Source organism: Furipterus horrens, unplaced genomic scaffold (genome assembly GCF_987537825.1).
Source record: "Furipterus horrens unplaced genomic scaffold, mFurHor1.1.pri manual_scaffold_3, whole genome shotgun sequence".
NCBI lineage: Eukaryota > Metazoa > Chordata > Mammalia > Chiroptera > Furipteridae > Furipterus > Furipterus horrens.
Genome location: NW_028327173.1, coordinates 84,761,321 through 84,783,440, shown reverse-complemented (window position 1 = coordinate 84,783,440; position 22,120 = coordinate 84,761,321). Strand labels below are relative to the sequence as shown.

General features: G+C 37.2%; 1 protein-coding gene across 1 annotated transcript in view; it reads left to right on the top strand.

Moving 5' to 3' along the window:
• Positions 1-22,120, top strand: part of HIVEP1 (HIVEP zinc finger 1) — a 157,388-nt gene that overhangs the window by 118,348 nt on the left and 16,920 nt on the right. Inside the window, exons 3-6 of the mRNA XM_090269812.1 lie at positions 1,112-7,059; positions 11,111-11,244; positions 11,956-12,131; positions 16,495-16,596. Of these exons, the coding sequence (XP_090125938.1) occupies positions 1,112-7,059; positions 11,111-11,244; positions 11,956-12,131; positions 16,495-16,596 (6,360 nt within the window). The remainder of the gene's footprint in view (positions 1-1,111; positions 7,060-11,110; positions 11,245-11,955; positions 12,132-16,494; positions 16,597-22,120) is intronic.

Sequence of the window (22,120 nt, the reverse complement as noted above, 5' to 3'; positions counted from 1 at the left end):
TCTGGTGCCGGGAACGCTTCCCAAGTGTCCCTCCCTACTCTTTAAAATGTGTGATTGTGCTTTCCACTGGCCTGCTGCTGCTGCCACCAAACCACGTCCTCTCCACCTGGCTCTGTCCCTCCTACCAGTCTGGATGAGTATTTCTTCTTTATTTTTGTTTATTGGAATTCCTTGCAGCTCAGTTTTCTGTAACTACTGACTGTCTTCAGTTTTGAGGTAGTTGTATCCCTTCTTAGTTGTGGAGGGAGATGCAGTGTGTCCAGATAAGCCTCTGTCTTGGCTGGAAGTCTGACTTTTTCAATTTTATTGGTAAAGAGCCACAAATAAGTGGTTTATTTTACTCTGATATTTTTCTGTTCACTGACATAATTGCTAATAGAGCAATACTTAATGGTTCTCTCAACTAATGTCTTATTAATTCGAGATATAATGAGGTATGTTTGTTCTAAGAAGTATTATGTAGTAGCCTATTTTCTTATAAGAATATCAGTATTGCATAGTTTTAATAATAAAGTTATTTAGAAATTTGCTGAAAATTTTGCTTGAATAGATACTAAAAGTGATAAGACTGTCAAATATCCTGCATTAAAAAGTTGACTTTTCTTATTTGTGGGACAGTTCTCTGACTGTTATAGACAGAGTCCTCAGCTGTGAGGGTGAAAGGGGAGGATAATTTAGTTTTGACACATCTGTTCCCAAGGTCTTGGTAGAGGGAATAACACAGCATTACATAACTGTACACTAAGGTATTTGTGTGATTGTTTTAATAGGTTTTGATTGGCAACATTTTATTTTTTAAGTATATTTTATTGATTATGCTGTTATAGTTGTCCCAATTTCTTTTCCCTTTGCACCCCTTTGCCCAAGTATCCTACTTCCCTCCAGCAATCCCACCCACCTTAGTTCATGTCCATGGGTTGTGCATGTAAGTTCTTTGGCAACACTCCTAAGAATGTTAGAATGCAGTTTTATCCAAAATAAGCTTTCCTTAAAGTATCTTGTTCAATTGTCATAATACCCTCATGATAGTAATCTTAATTAAAAAAAATAAAAGTTGTAGTTGGTATATGTATTATTTTACCAATTGCTATTTATTTTTCTTTTTTAACAGAAATATTGGAGGCTGGTATTAAAGGAACTTCGGAATCACTTAAAGGTGTGAAACGAAAAAAGATTGTAGCTGAGAATCACCTGAAAAAAATACCAAAATCCCCACTGAGAAATCCTCTTCAGGCAAAACATAAACAAAATACAGAAGAATCATCTTTCACTGTTCTTCAGAATACTTCAGAATCTCACAAGAAACAGAATCATAGCCCGGTGAAAAATGGGACGCCATTTACCAAACAAAATGGAGAAACACCTAGAATAATTGCCGAGGCCTCTAAGTTGGAAGAACCTATTTCCCCAAAGAAGCCCGCGTTTCTGCAACATCCGTCTGAACTGCGTAGATGGAGATCAGAAGGCTCTGACCCCACCAAGTTAAATTTCGTAGATGGACAATGTGAATCTAGTTCTTTGTCAAGTAAAACCAGGACTGACCATAGTGAATGTATCTCCTCGAATTGTAGTTCTTCTTCCTCCTCATATACAAACACCGCATTTGATGTCTTACTGAAAGCAATGGAGCCAGAACTGAGCACCTTGTCACAAAAGGGCTCATCTTGTGCAGTTAAGGTAGAAAAACTAAAACCAAACAGAACTGTACGATCCCCCTCTCAATTAAAAAACAGCTCAATAGATGCCCCAAATCAGACTTCACAAGAATTTGTTTCTGAATCACAGTCTTCTTGTACCTCATACACAGTGCATGTGTCTGCTGCTCAGAAGAATGAGCAGGCATCAGTTCAGTCAATTTCTCATTCATACAATCAACATGAACACTTTGTTTCTAAATCTAACCAACAAAATCAACAGCTTCCAGTGTGTTCAGGTTTCACAAGATCACTGACCAGCCTGCACAATCAGGAGAACCCCAAACTTGAACAAGTGTATCATATAGCAGTGACATCATCTGTAGGTCTAATTTCACCTTCTAGTAGAACTCAGGTTACTCCTCAAAACCAGCAAATGGATTCTGCTTCACCCATGTCAATAAGTCCAGCCCAGTCTACACAGTCACCTCCCACACCAATTTATAATTCAACTCCTGTCACCTCTGTTGTGAATCACAGCGTAGAGCAAATGTGCAATCTTCTTCTGAAAGATCAGAAGCCAAAAAAACAAGGAAAGTATATTTGTGAGTATTGCAATAGAGCTTGTGCAAAGCCGAGTGTGCTTCTAAAGCATATTCGCTCCCACACTGGAGAGCGACCCTATCCCTGTGTGACCTGTGGATTTTCATTTAAGACTAAAAGTAATCTATATAAGCACAAAAAGTCCCATGCACATACTATCAAACTGGGGCTTGTCTTGCAGCCAGATGCTGGTGGTTTGTTCTTGTCACACGAGTCCCCCAAAGCACTTAGTATCCATTCAGACGTAGAAGACAGTGGGGAGAGCGATGACGAGAGTGCTGCTGATGACAGACAGAATGACCCAGGCTCCATGGACCTGCAGCCTGTGCAGATAATGAAAATGATCCCAAGTTCTGAAGCTTTACCAAAATCAAGTTCCATTCCAAACAATCCAGGTCATGTAGTAGGTGATGTTTCACTACAGGACAAATCTACAGAGTCACAAGCTGTGACAGAGTTACCAAAAGTTGTGGTCCACCCTGTCAGTGTGTTGTCCCCATTAAGAGTTGACAGCCCGAAGTTTATGGATTCTAAGCCTGAACTTCCTAGTGCACAGAAACAGAAGGACCTTCACATTGCCAGTGTACTGTCACATTCAGCCTGGACATCCTCCCTGGAGACTGATGAGAAGTCCCATCAGAAAGGGGACATGAGTCAGCCAGAGACAAAACAAGAATCTCCTGTAGGAACAGCACATGCCCAACTACAAAGGCAGCAGGCTACCGATTACTCCCAGGAGCAGCAAGGAAAACTTCTGAGTCCTCGAAGTTTAGGAAGTACAGATTCTGGTTACTTTTCACGTTCTGAAAGTGCCGATCAAGCAGGGAGTCCACCAACTCCCTTTGCCAGAACATTGCCCACTATAGAACAAGACTCAAATAAGAATAATGGGCCCTCTGCACCTCGTATCAGTACACCAGCACCTTCTACGTTGCCAACAGGTGAAAAATCATTGCTTTTAAGTCAGATGCGCCCACCTTTGGCAACAAAAACACTTGAAGAACGGATATCAAAGCTGATCTCAGACAATGAAGCCTTGGTAGATGATAAGCAACTGGATAGTGTAAAACCACGGAGAACTTCTCTTTCACGGCGAGGAAGTATTGATTCCCCAAAATCATACATATTTAAGGATTCTTTCCAGTTTGATTTAAAACCAATGGGACGGAGAACAAGTTCAAGCTCTGATATACCAAAGTCGCCTTTCACTCCTACTGAGAAATCAAAGCAAGTGTTTCTTCTGTCTGTACCTTCCCTTGACTGTTTACCTATTACAAGAAGTAATTCTGTGCCTACTACAGGTTATTCAGCAGTACCTGCAAACATAATACCTCCCCCTCACCCACTGAGAGGAAGTCAGTCATTTGATGACAAAATTGGCGCTTTGTACGATGATGTCTTTGTATCAGGACCTAACACTTCTGTGCTGCAAAGTGGACATCCCCGTACCCTTGTTAGACAAACAGCAGTAGAAGACTCTTCAACAAATGAAACTCATGTTCTCGGTGCTGGACAGTCCTTGGATGAGAGCTATCAAGGATGCAATGCCACAAGTGAAACTGGAGTATCAAGGACCAAGTCATTGGCACCAGGCTCACATTTAGAAAAAAAGAAGTCTCATCAAGGGCGAGGGACAATGTTTGAGTGTGAAACTTGTAGAAATAGGTATAGAAAACTGGAAAATTTCGAAAACCATAAGAAATTTTACTGTTCAGAGTTACATGGACCAAAAACAAAGGTAGCTGTGAGAGAACCTGAACACAGCCCTGTGCCTGGCAGTACACAACCTCAGATTCTGCACTACAGAGTCGCTGGGCCCACGGGGGTCTGGGAACAGACTCCCCAGATAAGAAAAAGGAGGAAAATAAAAAGTGTTGGAGATGATGATGAAGTTCAGCAAAATGAAAGTGGAGCTTCTTCGAAAAGCTCTGAAGGCCTTCTGTTTCAGAATACTCTGGGCTCATCCAGTTTGTCTAAACATAACGTTGTCATACCAAGTGACCAGCAGCATCAAAATATACAGTTGCAAAACTCCCAAATTCAGCTTGTTGCCAGAGGCCCCGATCAGATCATGGATCCAAAGCTGTCTACCATCATGGAACAACAGATAAGTTCAGCTGCCCAGGACAAGATGGAGTTGAAGAGACATGGAACTGGAATCTCAGTCATCCAGCATACAAACTCACTGAGCAGACCCAATTCATTTGACAAGCTTGAGTCTTTTGAAAGAGGCTCTCCAGTTTCTCTCCAGGAATTGAAGCTTGGGTCCCTGAAAGTGATAGGAATTTCCCAAGAGGAAGTTAACCCTTCTCAGAACACATCTCATCCTCAACAGCCTGCACTATCAGGTGCTCTTAGAGCAGGACTTCAGGAAGGGTCAAGAAAGATTTCAAGTGAACGGCATATGTTAGGACAGCCCTCAAGACTTGTTCGGCAGCACAATATACAAGTTCCAGAAATTCTGGTCACAGAAGAACCAGATCGGGACCTTGGAACCCAAGTACCTGATCAGGAAAAATCAGAGAAGTTCAGTTGGCCGCAGCGTAGTGAAACGTTGTCAAATTTGCCAACAGAGAAACTGCCACCCAAAAAGAAGAGGCTCCGTCTTGCCGAGATAGAGCATTCCTCAACTGAGTCAAGTTTTGATTCCACTCTCTCCAGGAGTCTAAGTAAGGAGAGTAGTTTATCTCACACCTCAAGTTTCTCAACTTCGTTAGATTTAGAGGATATTTCTAAAGCTGAGGCTTCCCCTACAATAGCTTTTCTCAATAAAACAGAGTTTCTCATGATCCCAGCTGGCTCTAATACACTTAATGTGCCTGGAACTCACCGGGAAATGAGGCGTGCTGCCTCAGAGCAGATTAACTGCATGCAGACATCCATGGAGGTCTCTGATTTCAGAAGTAAATCATTCGACTGTGGAAGCATAACTCCACCTCAGACAATACCACTTGTGGACTTGCAGCCTCCAACTTCCCCTTCTGGCACGGGAGTGACTGGACATGTGCCTCTTTTAGAAAGAAGGAGAGGCCCACTGATAAGGCAGATTTCTTTAAACATAACTCCAGATAGTCATCTGCCTCCTGGGAACCCATCATCTTTCCAAGCTATTGCTCTTCCTGGTGTGAATGCAGTGCCATTTCAGGGGCCTCAGCTCACTACTACATTCTTAGCTGAGTTTCCTGCAAATGCTATACACTCTCAGACTCAAGTTCAGGATCTGCAAACAGAAACTTCAAATTCCAAATCAGCTAACATCTTTCCTGTTCAACAGCTCCTTGGTATTAACTTGTTAAATCAAATCCATGTACCTCTTAGCCACCAAAACACACAGATGTCTCTGCAGGTGTCTACACAGAGTGTCAAACCAGATGCAAATCCCAGTGTATGTGTGTCTTCTAAAAGTGAGGATTGCTTTGCTCCTAAGTACCAACTTCAGTGTCAGGTTTTCACTTCAAGCCAGTCTTGCACTTCTAATCCTGTACATTCTTTGCCAAAGCAAGTTCTTTCAGATCCAGTTGGGACTGACCATTGTATGTCTTCATTAGCATTACCAACCAAATTAGTAGATGCCATTTCTAATTCAAGTGCTCCGCCACCGCTGAAGCTCGGGCCACTCAGTGGCCAGGTGCAGCAGGTGCCGACACCGTTTACACTGCCTGTGCATCTGCAGAGTAGTGTTGCAGGGCATTGCTTTGCCACAGTCACACCTCTGCCACAAATCCTTGTGACCCAAGATCTGTCCAGCCAGCCAATTTGCCAGGCTAGTTGTAGTGTGCCAATCAGCGAAGAAGAAAATTCCCTGCCAAAATTGCAAAAAGTTCACCAGAATACTTTGCCAAACTCAGCGGAAGAGCTTCTTCGTGAAAATGTTTTTTCAGAGGTGGGCCAAAATTCTTCTCTGTCAGAATCCTTACCCGGAACTCAGAAAATGTCTATTATTAGCCTTTCCCCCCAACAAGAATCTTCAGCTTCAAGTAAAAGGATGCTTTCCCCAGCAAATAGTTTAGATATTGCCATGGAAAAGCACCAAAAGCGAGCTAAAGATGAAAATGGAGATGTTTGTGCGGCAGATATTAGACCATTCGAATCATTGAGTACAAGAACTAATGAATTTAATAAGCAGAAGAAACCTGTTTTGGTGAGGCAGGTTTGTACTACAGAGCCCCTTGAAGGTGTGACATTGGAACAGGATGTTTTTTCTCCACCTGAAATTAATAGCAAGGCTGTTAATTTGACAGGTGTTTCACCAGCTGATAATTCGTCATCAGCACAGTCTACGTCTGTAGTTATTGAACCCATAAAAGAGTTGCAAGAATTTGAAAACATCAGGTCATCTGCATCGCTAACTCTTACAATTAGAAATCCACCTCTTCCTTCAGAGACTACCCATATTTCTCCTTTGGAATGTGTAGACAATAACCAAGAAAGGAAGTCTCCAGAGGTTAAAAATCAAGGTGACGAAGTGAACATCCAAGAACAAGGTCAACCTACAACCACTGCTCTTTCAGTGTTTGATGCCGGAGACATGCAGCATCTGTCCTTCCCCAGCCTGAAGACCACAACCAGCTTTACGTGGTGTTATCTGTTCAGACAGAAAACACTGCATTTGCCTCAGAATGACCAGAAAATTTCAGCCTATACTGACTGGGCAGTAGACACTAGTAATCCAAATCCACTTGGTTTGCCTACAAAAGTTGCTCTTTCTCTCCTTAATTCAAAACAGAAGACTGGAAAATCACTGTATTGTCAAGCAATAACCACTCGTTCCAAGTCAGATTTGTTGGTCTATTCAAGCAAATGGAAAAGCAACTTAAGCAAGGTAATTGAAATATTGTTTATCTTCAAAAGTAGTTGCTGTAAATTGAGTTTTTACATGTCTTGATGCCTTTAAATAGTTTAATTAGAAGTTGTGAATGACAAAATTATGCTTTATGAGTGTAGAGTTACTTGAAAGAAAGGATGATAAATACACACTGAGAGTTACACTGATAAGGCTTCACTAGAATCTTTGTATCTTGAAAAGTTTTAAAAATGATAACTTGCCCCAAGTATGTTGTTTTTTTTTTTTTTTTGTCAACAGACTATTTAAGTCTTTACTTAATGGTACAATAATCATGGTCTACTTTCATCATTCTCTTATATGTTTTGTTTTTATTGTTAAGTGAGAGGAGAATATGCTTTGTTCTTACTAATGCAGTAGAACAGAGGTGAATAATCAAAGATTGTTGTATATCATTTTGAAATATAAGCAGAGAGTCATTCTGTAGTTCTGAAAATCGATTAGTGGTAGAGAGGATTCCCAAAATAACTAACTCATACACTTGGTGATTATGTTGATTTGGTCAAGATGTATAGAGTAAGGTGGAATTAGCCTTATTAGAGTTGTCAGATTTATAAAATGGGAAAAAATTGTTTAAGTGATTAAGGAAAGAATAGAAGGAGGGAGGAAAGGAGGAAGGAAGAAAGGAGGAACGAAGGATAGATAGATAGATAAGGGTATTGTGTTGGACTTTGAACATTCAGAGTCCTTGCCCTCTGCACGTTCACTAACACATAATACAGATTCATAAACATACATGTGTCAGCAATAGGAAAATATCACAGTTCAGTATTATAATAGAAGTATATACAGTTTTAAAAGAAGGCAGTCTAACACAGCCAGTAAGTTGAGGAGGTATGGATACAGGGAAGGTATTCCAAAAGTGCTGACTTGAGCTGAGTCCTTTTTTTTTTTTTAACCCTCACCCAAGGACATGATTATGATTTTGGAGATAGAAGAAGGGAGGGAGTGAGAGGGAGAGAAGTGCTGATGAGAGAGGGAAACATTGATTGGTTGCTTTTCATACATGCCAGGACCAGGGATCAAACCCACAACCTATGTATGTGCCTTGACCAGGAATCAATCTGTGACTCTTTAGTTTACAGGACAATGCTCCAACCAACTGACCAACCCTGCCAGAGGTTTAACTAAGTCTTAAAAAAAAAAAAAAAAAAAAAAAGTAGGTTTTTCTAGACAAGCAAGAATGAGACATTATAATAGTCTGATGAATGACATGGAAGTGAGAAAAAACTTGGTTCTTTTTAAGAAGCCTAAGGCATCTGTCATGGATAGAAGGTGGTGTAAGTTCGGAGTTGGAAGTATAGGTAAAAACTGAAGAATATGCATGATGGTAGAGAACTATTGATACTTTCTCAGTGAAGGAGGGTGCAACCAAACCATTTAGAATTTAATGTTTAAATGCTTAGACTCTCTAGATCTACTAAATCAGAATCTTAGAAGATGAGACCGAATCATGAGAATTGAAACAGAGCTTCATGCATATTCCTGAAGTGCCTGTGAAAAGTAGGTTTTCTTCAGTACCAAGTGACTTGGTAGAAATTCCCCTGGAAAGGCACCTATCTAAATTTGTGACTAGGGGAGAGCTCCATGTGGAAGGTGTGGAGATTTTTCAGTGCATAGGTGTAATTAATGAGTTTGCTCAGGGAAAGTATAAAGAAGAGACAAAGGCCTAGAATGGTCCTGGGAATCACAACTGTGTAAAGGCTTGAATGGATGAAGAAAGTCCACGTAAGAAACTGAAAGAGATTGTTACCAGAGGAAGGAGGAGAGCTATGAGAAAGTGGTATCACACAGATCAAGGGAAGGGTATTTCAAGGAAAGTTGTTCAAGCAAAGAGGTCAAATGAAGATAAAGACTAACATGGTATTTGGACTGAGCAATTCTAATACACTGGAGACTTGAGTCATATGGCAAGTGGCTAAGGAAGATTGGGTCTTAGGTTGAATGCTCATTCACAACCCAAATGTTAATGTACAAGTGTTTATAATTCACAATGGAAAAGAACAGATTAATGCTAACGTAGAAGGATTTCTAAGAGAAACAAGGCATCAAAACATAATGCCATCGAGTCGTCGGCAGCCGTCCGTCTCGAGAGACGATGGTGTAGCTTCTTAAGAGTCTATCTGCACCGCCGAGAATGGCTGTGCAGTCCGACTCGGGAGTGACACGGTATCTGTCTCCTCCCGTGTTGAATTGACATCTTGCGATGACGCTGGAGTGTCCTCTCCAGTGAAGCTGAAGCTACAGAGCCTGGGCAGGGTGATATGGAGGGTCTGCTGTTGCCCATGCAGCAGACCCCCCCTCTCTTTGCAGCTGAAGGGTCCAAGGGAAAGACGGAGTCAATACAGCTTGGCTTCAGGTGCGCCGCAGGAGTTGCCGGTGTTGACTACAACGTCAAACCGCCTTAGGGACTCCGGCTCCGGATTTTCTGTTGTGGTTTACTCCCTTAGCCTTTCTCCTGAAGAGGTATGCCGCAAGGCAGCGGAGGTTTTTTGGAGTCAGAGTTTTCCTTCTCTGATGTGCCCTGACTGGAAGATCGAACCAGCGACACTTAGCTCGCAGGCCGACGCTCAATTCACTGAGCCAAACCAGCCAGGGCTTGCCATCGAGTAGTCAATCATATAAAGACAAAGGAAGTGATAAGGATTTTAGCATTTAGCTCATTTGTAACTGATAAGTAGAAACCAGATTTGATAGTAAGAAAGCGAGTAAAAGATAAGTGACAATTTGGTATTGAACAGAAGGATAGGTGCATGTGTATATTGCAAGTGGTGGGGAAACCTCATGTGTTTGCCAGGAAAAGAAAAGGCGTCAGTTGCATTTTTACCTGCCAGGGTCAATGTCATTACCTCCTCCAACTACCTTTTTGAGAAACTTGGGCCAGCAGCTTTTCTTTACTTCTGGCTTTGCAAGGATGGGGTTTCCAGGGTCCTCTTTCTGCAGCCACAGAGGTCCTCCGTCCATGATGCACATACCCTCTTATCATTTACTATTATTAAGTCATCTTTAAGTCATCTTGGTACGATAGCTGTCTACATGGTGATGTAATTTTTAAAGGAGGTTTGTAACCAAAAAGCCCTTAATTAGAAAAGTTGTGCCTTGTGTTGGAGTTGGCCAGGGGAGTGGAGTTGAAGCCTTTGCTGTTAACACTTGACCTTGGACAAGTGACTTAACACTGAGAGTGTCTTTCCCCATTGGGAGGTAATCCACGTGTGCGGCCTGCCTCACAAAGTTATGTGAGAGAGGAATGGGCTGAGGAGTGAGAAAACTTGTGAATGGTGCAGTTGTATGAAAGCCGTAAGGTAGTGTTACCATAACGTTTCTATAGAAGAGCGTACAGTGTTATTGTGGGTTCATTGCCTTTTTCTGGAGATTTAATTATTATCAAGCCCAGACCTAACTTTTGGCCTAACCTGTATCTGTATCTCATAGTTTTCAGTATTCAGGAACTTTTTCAAAAGAAACAGACAAGAAACATAATTATGGTTTAAAGTGATAGGGGAGACTAAAATATTGACAAATACGGCTTATGCTTTAATGTAACAGTTCATTGAACTTGAAGGGGATTTAGTCATGTTTCTCGGAGAATGACATATTATTATACCAAAAGGGGTAACTAGCCCTTTGCCATCTCCAAAGAATAAAACTCTTTAAGAAATACACTTAAATTTTAGTGTGAATGGTTGGTTAAATATAAGAAATATTTAGTCTACTAAAAAAACGTTTCTATTAAACTCACGGAGTACCAGGATGGAAGGTTGTAAAGCCTTCATGTGGGGGTATCAGTGGACTGTGGTGGGATTTTAAAATAATGTTAAGATTTATCAGTTTGCTGTGGTTTAGATAGATGTATTAAAGATAAAGGAGGAGATAAAGCAAATGACCTTTTAACCTGTTACTTTCTTGAAATGTATTTCATGAAGTTAACTATATGCACTGTACCCTGCCATGTTTTATTTTCCAAGTGAAACATAAGCATGTTTGTGTTTCCAGTTATATTAAATTAGTTTCTCTTTTTTTTTCCTTTCAGAGAGCATTAGGTAATCAAAAGTCCACAGTAGTTGAATTCAGCAATAAAGATGCCTCTGAAATTAACAGTGAGCAAGATAAAGAGAATTCCTTAATCAAAAGTGAACCAAGAAGAATTAAAATATTTGATGGAGGGCAAGTACAAATTTTTACTTCCTAAATGTACATTTAAACTTTCTTTTTAAATGTACATTTGCTTTCATGTGAATGAAGACTTATGAGTGCCAATTTTACGTAAATATTGCAAGGTATCTCAGCTTATTAACAGAATCTTCATGCAAAATATATATTTGGTGTTATGTTAAATAATTCCATTTTGTTCAAGAAAATGATAACTATTTAGGAAACATTGTAGGTCTTAGGAGGTAGTTAAGAACAAAGCTTTCAGAGTGAACCTTGGGGTTCACACTGATTTACAATAAGGAATGACTTGGAAAACCAGCTCTAAGAGAGATTAACTCATTACCTATTTGATGTCTGTGTATTTGGTTATAAGAAAATCAAAATTTAAAAGCCAATTGTAGTTATCATGAAACTCAGAAATAACAGTTGTTGTGATTGAATTTAACAATAAAGAAAACTTAAACCCAGTGACTTAAAAGAGGAAATATTTTAAAATTAAACCTGGTATTGAATAAGTTAGTTTGGTTAGAATTAGCTATTTGAATATCAAGTATTTATGTGAAAAGCTAGAATATTCTGTTACCTGTACATACATAAAATTTGTATTGATTGAGTCTAAAAATTGTACCTTGCTTTATTTTTTTAGGTTGAATTTAAATCACCAATATTTTATCAAACACATAGTATCCAATTTCCCTATTCATTTTTCTTTCTTTAAATCAGATATAAATCCAATGAAGAGTATGTATATGTCCGAGGCAGGGGAAGAGGAAAGTACATTTGTGAAGAATGTGGAATACGTTGTAAGAAACCTAGTATGTTAAAGAAACACATACGAACCCACACAGATGTGCGCCCCTACCACTGCACTTACTGTAACTTCTCCTTTAAGACAAAAGGTATGAGATGACATTGCTTTGTGGTCCTTTTTATATGCATTGAGTTAGTAGCACTAAAACCCAATTATACACATTCTTTGACCAACTATGAAGTAGCTAAAATAACTAATACAAATTATATTTTGTCAACATTGTAGACTTCTTTCCTTATGTTCTGGACCTCTTGGAAAAAAAGTTTTAAATTACATTCTTTTAGAATATATATATGTAATAAATATAACATTTTAAAAGGAGCAACTGCCTTTTTAAATTTTATTCCCCAATTATAGTCGCATAACATGATGACTTAAGACATTTTCAAAAATGCTTAATTTGGGGCTGAAGAAGAAAAATAAATTTTCATGATTACTTAGGTGTTAAAGGGTTGAAAATTTAAAATAATAACTGCACTAAACTTATGATTACATTCATATTTCATTATCTAATTTCAGGTATGCAGCCATTCTTTTTTCTTTTTCATGAATTTTTTTTACCAATTCCGTTGAATTTCAGCTTCAAAAATTTTGTAACTTTTGTACTATTTAATGTTTATAGAACTCAGAACTAGTCATTAACATTATATTTTGTACTCTTTCTATATTTATACACTGTGAGGCAAAAGTAGGTTTGCAGTTATGAGTACGTGAAACACTGAATTTATTCTTGTGTTACTATTTATTAATTATTATATTATTTTCCATACAAACAACTTTAAACCTACTTTTGCCACACCCTGTGTGTTACTTAAGTTGTAAGCCTTTATTATAGTTAAGGTAACTTTACCCTCTACAAATTTTCTGTTGCATATAATGAATGCACTATTACAAAATGTTTACTCTCTCATAAGTTCCTTTATTCATGAATCATTATATGAAAATTTGTTACTTGAAATTTTAATTTCATATCACACTCTTTAAAAAGTAAGAATACTTCTAAAACAATGCAATGTAATTATAAAATTATCTGTCTGAAATAATTTTATCTGTAAAAAAATAATTGATAATTTTTTCCAGAACTATTTTACTTTTTTGAGTAAACATTTGCTTTGCTTTTTTATTTGTTTTATTTTTTTTATTTGCTGTCTTGAAAAGCTTTGTCTTAAAGATTCATCAACCCTGAGCGAAATGTATTACTTTTTTTGACTAATATTTATTGGCATTTAAAGAGAATTATAATATGTAGCATCTGAATGGCTTCAAGTAGTTCTCCTTAAATGCCAATAGTATCTGAAATAAGAATGATTTTTTTTTTTAACTGTTCTTCAGATGGCCTAGAATTTTTTTTTTTTTTTTTAAATTTCAAGAACTCATCAGGAGTTGGGAGAAACAGTAATTCTGTACTTCTTTGATTTTAATGTAGAACCTCCTTCTGGAAATGGAGGGTTGTTTCAGGATTATTTTCCTGGTCTTGTATGAAGGCTTTGATAGGATAAGTGCTTTGATCTTTTAACCCAATGGAGTGCTTTTTATTCTCCCCTGGTTTTGATTCTCTGATTAAGAAACATCTATTAATTTCTACTTTGAGACCAGAACACCAGTAAAAAGTCAATATAACTATTAAAAGATTACCAAGTCCAGAATGATATTAACCAAATAAAGAGCATCAAGGTATAACATGAAATGGGTATTTCTCAATAGAAAGAGGGAAAGGAATCAGGATATTTAAAAAAATATGTTCATAAAATAAGGGATAGAAAGGAAGAAAACTTAGATGTGGAAAACCGAATGAGACTATAGAGTTTTCTAGGCAAAGAAAAATACTGTGAATCCCCAAATATTAATCTTAGTGAAATAAAACATCATGTAAAATTTTAGATAAGTGTTTGTTAAATGTTGTACAGATCATAATGACCCCTGCAAAGTGATCATTGTATGGTAGCAGTTTTCCTGTCTTTATTTCTCTAATATGCCTCATATCTGAATTTACATTAAACTTTTTGTTTTGTCAGATAATTCATAGGAATTATGTCATAATTACTTGAAGAAAGTTACCATAGCTAAGGTGACTGGTAAAGAAAATACTAGAATTTCAAGATTTTCCTATTTTTGGCATGACAGCTCTCTTTTTTAATGGCCTTCTTCCCTTGTAGCAGTTTACCTTTTGTAAATATATGTAAAAGAGATTGGATAGTACCTTTGAAAGATAGCTAATTAATATAGACTTGTTTTATATTAGGCTGTAGATTTTAAGCCCTACTCTCATTTACTTTGTTTTCCTAGCCAATTCACTCTACTTACTGAAAGTGTCTGGCTATATTAAGCGAAAGTAAGAGTGGTATAATGGCATGATATATACATATATACACACACATACACATATACACAAAGATAGCAAAATACTAAAAAGAATGATGAGTAGTATTAGAAATTGATGCTTCTGATGATAATACTTATAAATGTACTTCATCCTTTGTGCTTCCAGTTTATTTTATGAGTACATTTTCAAAATAATTGATTTGTTTTCACTATTTTGCTTTAAACGTCAGTCAACAGGAAATAGACAATGAGCTTGCATCTCTGTAGGATTTAGTCCCATTTATTTCATAGAAAGCTAGACTCTTATTTGTAGCTGTAGGAACCCAGAAACAAAATCTCTCATGCTTTCCAGAGTATTTAGATTGTTTATTAATCTGTTGAAAATTTAATCTGGTAAATTAATGCACAAAGTTTATTGCAGTGCCAAGGGATATTTGCATTGTAATATGCATACTTAAATGCAAATTGCTTTGTATATTTTAAATTATTTAAGAGGTTGGTTAATAGTAATGGCTCAAGTTATGAGAAAATTTGCTTATTAAAAACCTATATTCCCAAATATGCCTAGTTATAATTGTACAGCAACTTTTTTGAAAATAAATAATCTTCTATGCCTATCTGTTTAGGGAACAAAAGCATTTTGAAAGAAAATATAAGTCAAAATTATTAATGGACCTTGAATATGGGTAATATTTTTATTAGACTACAAAATGTTTTGACTTATAAATAGAAATTTTAACCAATTAACATGGCCAAACCATTTGTTATAACTTTTAAATGTGAAATTCTAAAGCACACAGAAAAATAGAGATTTGTGTAATAAACACTGGTATACTCATCATTTTAAAATAATTATTATCTTGCCATATTTGCTTTATATTTTATTATTTTTTAAGTGTATTTTAAGTAAATGTCATGGCCAAGCTATTTAAGTCAAGTGTTATCTCTAGAGTCATTGAAGTCAGGTTTGAAGAATCCTAGGCATTGTCTGGCCCGGATACCCTCTTACACTTGAACCCCTGAAGCACTAAGCTATGGGATGCTGGGCATACTATCTAGTGCAAGAACTGGCTTGAACAAATGTGACCAGTTCGTGGGCTTAGTGCATTTTTAGTGGAATCGAGGCTCTATAAGTATAGCAACTTCCCAGGCCCTTCAACTACTGCAGGCCCATAAGCTAGACCAATAATTCAGGTATTTTTAGCTCATCTAAACACTTATTTTCAAATACTAATTTGCCCTGCTTACCAAACTTTGTTTTAGATTTTATTTCTTTTCTCAAAGGAGACAGTTTTCTCTTGTTGGCAATTTTGTGTGTGTGTGGAATCCTGCTTGGTATCCCCAGAAGAATCCAAGTTCTCACCTTTCATTCATGGTCACTTGGGGCAAATGTGCCCAGTGGTTCCCACTTAACCTGGTAGTACATATAGGGATCCATACACCAGCTGCCAGAGGAAACACACCTTTGGAAATACTACTGTGCGACTTCTAGTCAGTGTGGTGAAGTAAAATTTACACGGGGAGTTCTTTCTTATGTTCCAAACACACAGAATTACTGTTTATAATGTAAGAACATTCAAATATAGTTTTTAATAGTCAAGCTTGAAATTTAAAAGGCTAATTCCCAGGAACCAAAAATAAAAAAGAAACTCCAAATAGGGACATCAAAGCCAAATATATGCAAAAATACTTGAGGTGTTAATGTTAACACTTAAGTGGAATCAAGGCCTCTAAAATAAGCCTGGCTGTCCTGTCCAGTGACTCTGAGGGGAAAGCTACCTGCTACAAATCAAAACCCTATACCTATGCCATGTAAAAAAACAAAACCTGGTCCAGAACCAGTGGTGTAAACCACTAATGTCCTAGGCGGAAGCAATTGGAAAACTGACACAGAGTAGACATTATAAAAATAGAGGAGTCAGATTTGAAAAAGAGAAACTATTACTAATAAATAACAAGGTTCTACAACATACAGATACCAATATTTTCTTTTGTCCAAATTTTAGTCATTGGGATTGTATAACCACAACCTGTACTTTCATTTGAATAGGATTGGAATTTGCCAGTGTTGACAAATGCAATAGCAAAATAATACTATGTAAGCTTAGTAAACATTCTCTTCCCTTAAGGAAATCTGACAAAACACATGAAGTCCAAGACACATAGCAAGAAATGTGTGGATTTAGGCGTCTCAATAGGTTTAATAGATGACCAAGATACAGAAGAATCAGGTAAGGCTTTATTCCATATTTTTCATAAATGCTGTTTACAATGTACTATTTTTTGCATCCATATTCTTTTCATTCCCTCTGATACTGCTTAGTTTCTATTTTCATTACCTCTTATTTATACTATGCTGTAGACTCCTCAGCTTGCTCATCTCTAATTTATCTTCCTTCCTAGCCATCTATCCCACTGATATCAAATTGATCTTCCTGAAACACATATCTGATTATACTGCTCCTCTGCTCCAAGTCTTCGTTGGTTTCTGTTTGCCTACCACTTAAAAGTATGAGCCACTTGACCTTATATCGTTTTTCTTTTACCAATCCTAATGCTTGAATTTCTTGCTCACATGACATTGATCCAGCTTTCTACTTATGCAGCTCTCCCTGAAAACCGCCGCCCTCAATCCCCATGTACTCCTGGCTCCCCTCTGCATTGGTCCAACTCTTACTTTCCTTCAAGATCTGTTCATATCCACTGCTATCATGAAGCCTTCTCTGATTTTCCCTTCCCACACTACTTATAGGAAGTAAATTTTTCCTCCTCTGAACTCCTATAGTATTTTCAGTTTTCTGTCTGGAAGTATTGAATCCTTTTCTGCCTAATTTTGTGATGATTTTACATGCTTACCTTACCTCTGCACTGAAATTCTTGAGCTTGTCAAAAGAAGAATCGATGACTGAATGATGCTTGCTTCACCCACGGCTATTAGCAGTGCGCCTTGCACCTAGCACCTGATCTGGAAATATTTGTGGAATGAAACATTTGCTTGCTCCCCAAAATGTTTGTTACAATTTTGAAAAAATTAACCAGTTGTCTTCTTAACAATATTAACTCAATAAATAAAAGTGTTTATCTCCAATCAGTTTTGAGGAAAAGTAAACCTATCAAGAGAACAGAATTATCCTTTTTTAAGACTTTTTTTAAAACCCAAAACTTCATCAACAAAAGAGTTAAGTTGAAGGAAAAAATCCTACCACTTTTAAAAAAAAATACCATAAATTAAACATTTACCTCCTTGTTTTATTTAATATGCATTAGTTTGATGTAGAGAAAGTTTCCAACAACAACAAAAAATAAAAGGTGAGGACATCATTGAAAATAGAGGTAGGAAACCAAAATGCATCGAATTCTTCCTGACAACCAGTAACACACTAAGTTAATCAGCCTGACTTTATTTCTAAATATGCTAGGAAAGTTACTCACATCTTAAGTGGTACAGTTGATATGATTTGTTATTGTAAGCACAGAAAAGGACAGCCTTTAACCCTTTTGGGGAACTGATGTATTCTTAATATAAGGGAAAGATAATCACAACAAATTTAAGACAATAAGGAGCTTTTTAATGGTTTCTATACATTTTGATGCTTTGATGCATATTGAGGATGACAAAATTAGGATTTAAAAATACATAGCCCATTAACATGTGTAGCTTTTTGTCGTAGGAACATATTTATTAAAAGCTGATTTGTTTCAGTTTTATTTAAATGACTGACACATATCGGTATATAAGATTAAGGTGTACAGAACAGTGGTATAAATTATATGTATATTGTGAAATAATCACCACAGTAAGTTTAGTTAGCATTCGTTTATCTCATATAGATACAATAAAAAGAGAAGCAAAAAGTGAAAAACATAATTCCCTTGTGATGAGAACACTTAGGACTTACTCTCCTAACAACTTTCATATACGAGGGGGACCCCCCAAAACCCCTGAATTTATTTATAAAAAATTGTATATTTATTCTTATATGCTTAAACTTCAGCCACCTTCAAAAATACTCTCCATTTGTTGCAACATACCTATCAAGACATTTTTCCCACTGCTCAGTTTTTGAACTTGTCAATTTTGATGCCTTGTGGCACTTATGCCATTTTTTATTTAGTCTCTTCACATCAGCAAAATGTTTTCCTTTGAGGACTTTTCTATCTGGGGAAACAAACAAAAAATAATGCTCGGGGCAAGATCTGGAGAATAGGGAGGGTCGGACATGGGGGGGTCATGCTGTTTTTGGTCAAAACTGCTTAACACTCAGTGTGGTGTGGACAGGTGTGCTCCTAAATCACCCATCATGAAACGGGCAAACACATTGAAAGAGTCTTCAAAAAAAAATTAACTGAAGCCCAATGCAGCCTCTCACAACAATGCCAGCTGGTACAATGGTACAGATGAGTTCCTAGAGCACTAACCTAGTGGGGGGAAGCCTGTACTACAAGGGGTCTTCCCTCCAGAAGATAATTCCAGTTTATTTGGGTTCCCCCTCATATACCATATAGCACTATTAACTATTGTCGCCATGCTATATATTACACCCTTGGTACTTATGTTGTAATTGGAACTTTGTACCTTTTGACCACCTTACTTCGATCCCTCCTCCCCTCACCCCCCGCCTCTGGCAACCACTAAACGGATCTCTTTTTCTGTGGGTTTGTTTTTTTATTTGGGGGCAGGGTTTTGGGGTTTGGGGGGTTTTCTTTAGATTTCACATATAAAAACTAATTTTTTAATTGTTAGGAATTTAATTCTGTGTCTGTGTCTTTTGTCAGTGTCTTTATTATGTTGAACAATTCAGAAGTAAAAAGCTAGGAAAAATGAGTAACAGTTTTAGCAAGTATATTTATTACCCATACACTAAAAAGGCATAAAGTAGAGGTTGCAATATGAAATACTGATGTCTGAAAAATATGTAAATGTAAAAGGTATTATTACAATAATACATACTCATATGTTTTACTTCTTCAAGAAGAGGAATCCTGTAAAAAATTATGTGTAGAGTCCTCTTGTTAAGGAAGGCAGTACTTATATCCTAAATTTGCATAGGAGAATTAAGTATGGTTCCTATCAATTATCATTTATTGTTTAGATTGGCTGGCTGACTAATGCACTTACATACCTATTCATTCATTTTTGTATTTCTCATCTCATTCCAAAAGCACTTGATGCAAGTCCTTTGATTATAACTCAAATTTATAGCCTAATTTTCTCTCCAGATTATATTTTCTGATACAACTAGGTAGTTTTACATGTTTTTCTCTATAATTTTTTTAAATTACTGTATTTATGGGTACTGTACTAAGTTATTTCACAGTTTTTATTAAATAGTAAATTAAAGCATGTGGGTGGATTTTCCCAAATGCTGTGTAATACTAAGGGCCTAGTAATGTATTAATATGCCAACAAAATATATTCTTTTACATAGTTATAAATCTAGTAAATATTTGTTGTTTTAAACAAATTGTCTTGTTTCCTTTTTATTTTCTTTTATGCTTTTAAAAAATATTTTGAGTCTTTTTAAACACAAAAGATTACACAGTTTTATTACATGAACTTGTGTCTTCACACCAGAGTTGATTATACAGGGTGGGAAAAATAGGCTTATAGTTGTGAGTACGTGAAACAGAGTTTATTCTTGTATTATTATTTATTAATTATTGTATTCTTTTCCATATGAACAACTATAAACCTCCTTTTGCCCTACCCTGTAAATATGTTCTCACATTTATTTCAAATATTTTTCATAAAAAAGGCTAAGTAATTACTCATTACATGTAGTTTTCCTTCCCCATCATTCCAGTCACTTCCCACTTCCCACCATCCAGGGGCAAACACTAACTTCATTTAAGCATTTTCCTTCCAATCCCTTTCATGTGTGGTATATGCATATATGTATGAATAGTATATGGTTTTGTTTATATTTGTTTTTAAATTTGTATAAACGGTATCACCTTATATATAGACACCTAGAAAATTAACTTTGCTTTATAATTTTAAATTGTTCTCCAGAAGAAACGTCCCATTTCTGCACATCCTAAACTATATCTAGTATTGCAAGAATTTAAACTTTTAGCCAATTTGGTCGATTGATAGTCTTCAATTGCGTTTTCTTGATTACTATCCTCGTGTTGGGTCTTATGCTTTGAGAAGTGTCATTCCAGTAAATTGATGATAGTTAGAGACGGGTTTTTGCTTAGCAATTTTTCAAATGTCCATGTGTGTAGGGAGGAAAGCCCATAAGACTGGAATATGTATGATACTGTGTGTCTGGAAGGGGCACTATTTTCTGATTTAACACTACCCCAGCGTATGCCAGCTATTCTTTTTCAGACTCCTTTGTTGATTTCTCTTCATCTCCCAGCCTCTAAATGGCTGTGGTCTCCAGTCTCCTTTCTGTCTCTTCTCTGGGTAATCTCACCCAGTCTCCTGACTTTCTCCACTTAGCTGTCTAATAGGCATTTCAAGTTTGACGTGGCCCAGACTTCTGATTTACCTCTTACCTCTAAGAAGCACACTTCCCTTACAGTCCTCTCTCATCCTTCCAGATGCTGGACCAAAAATCTTGAAGTCATCCTTGATGCCCTCATTTTGCCTCTACTCCACCAGATTACCTTTTTGCTCTTCCTTCAAAATTTATTCAGAGTTCAACCACTTTTAACTGCCTTTGCCACTCAACCCTGGTCAAAGCTACCATACCATCATCTCTACAAAATTGCTTGTAGTGGTTCAACCCCAACCCCTTTACAGACTGTTTTCAACACAACAGCCACAGTGATTTTTTTAAATGATGTCATTACTTTGTTTAAAACCCTCCAGCGGTTCCCAGTGTCCTTCAGAGCAGTGATCTATACCTTCTGAGCTCCAGCCCACTCACTCTTCCTCATCACCATCTCTCTGAAACTCGTCTCCTACTCTTGCCTGCCTTGCTCACCCAGCTACAACCACACTGATCTTGCTTGCTCTTTACTGAACACACCCAGCAGGTCCCCCCATCTCTCCTTTGCACTCATTTCCCGTTTTTGGAATGCCCTCTACCAGGTATGGTGAGACTTACCCCATCATCCTCTTCAGATGTCTTCACAGTGAGGACTTCCTGAACCTATCCAAAAAAAAAAGCACCTCAGTCTCGTACCGCTGGTGCCAGCATTACTTAGGCTCCCTATTTTGCTTTATATTTTCTTATAGCCCTGAGTGCTACCAGAGGTGAGGACAGGGTTTCATTGTGTTTACTGCTCTATCTCCAGCTCCTTTGGATTGTGCCTAGCAGGTAGTAGATATTAGTAAATAATTGTTTATTAAATGGATGACTGGGAACAAGTGACCTGTAAGCTGTCAAGAAATAATTAAAGATTATTTTTAAAAATTGATGTATTAGTTATCCATTAAGTTCCTTTACTAAAATCAACTGGTAGCTACAATATAATATTTAATGCCTTTAACTATAAATAGCATTTACATGATATGGTCAAGGCCAATATAGTTAAAGTGGTGAAGGCATTTGTTTAGTATAAATTTCTCATTTTTTGATCAGTGGTTCAGAAGACTAGAAGATGATTTGTTATCTGACTCTTCTATTTTTGCATCCTCAGTAATTATCTCTCCAGATTGATAAAAATCTGTTCTTTTTAAAAATTTGTAAGTAGTTCCAGAGAAGAAAAGTTTATTCCCTTTTAGATTCCTTCATTCATCTACTCAGGACTCAACACTGTTAAATAGGTGCACAGTCACTGGCCCTGGGAGCTCCTTGCCCC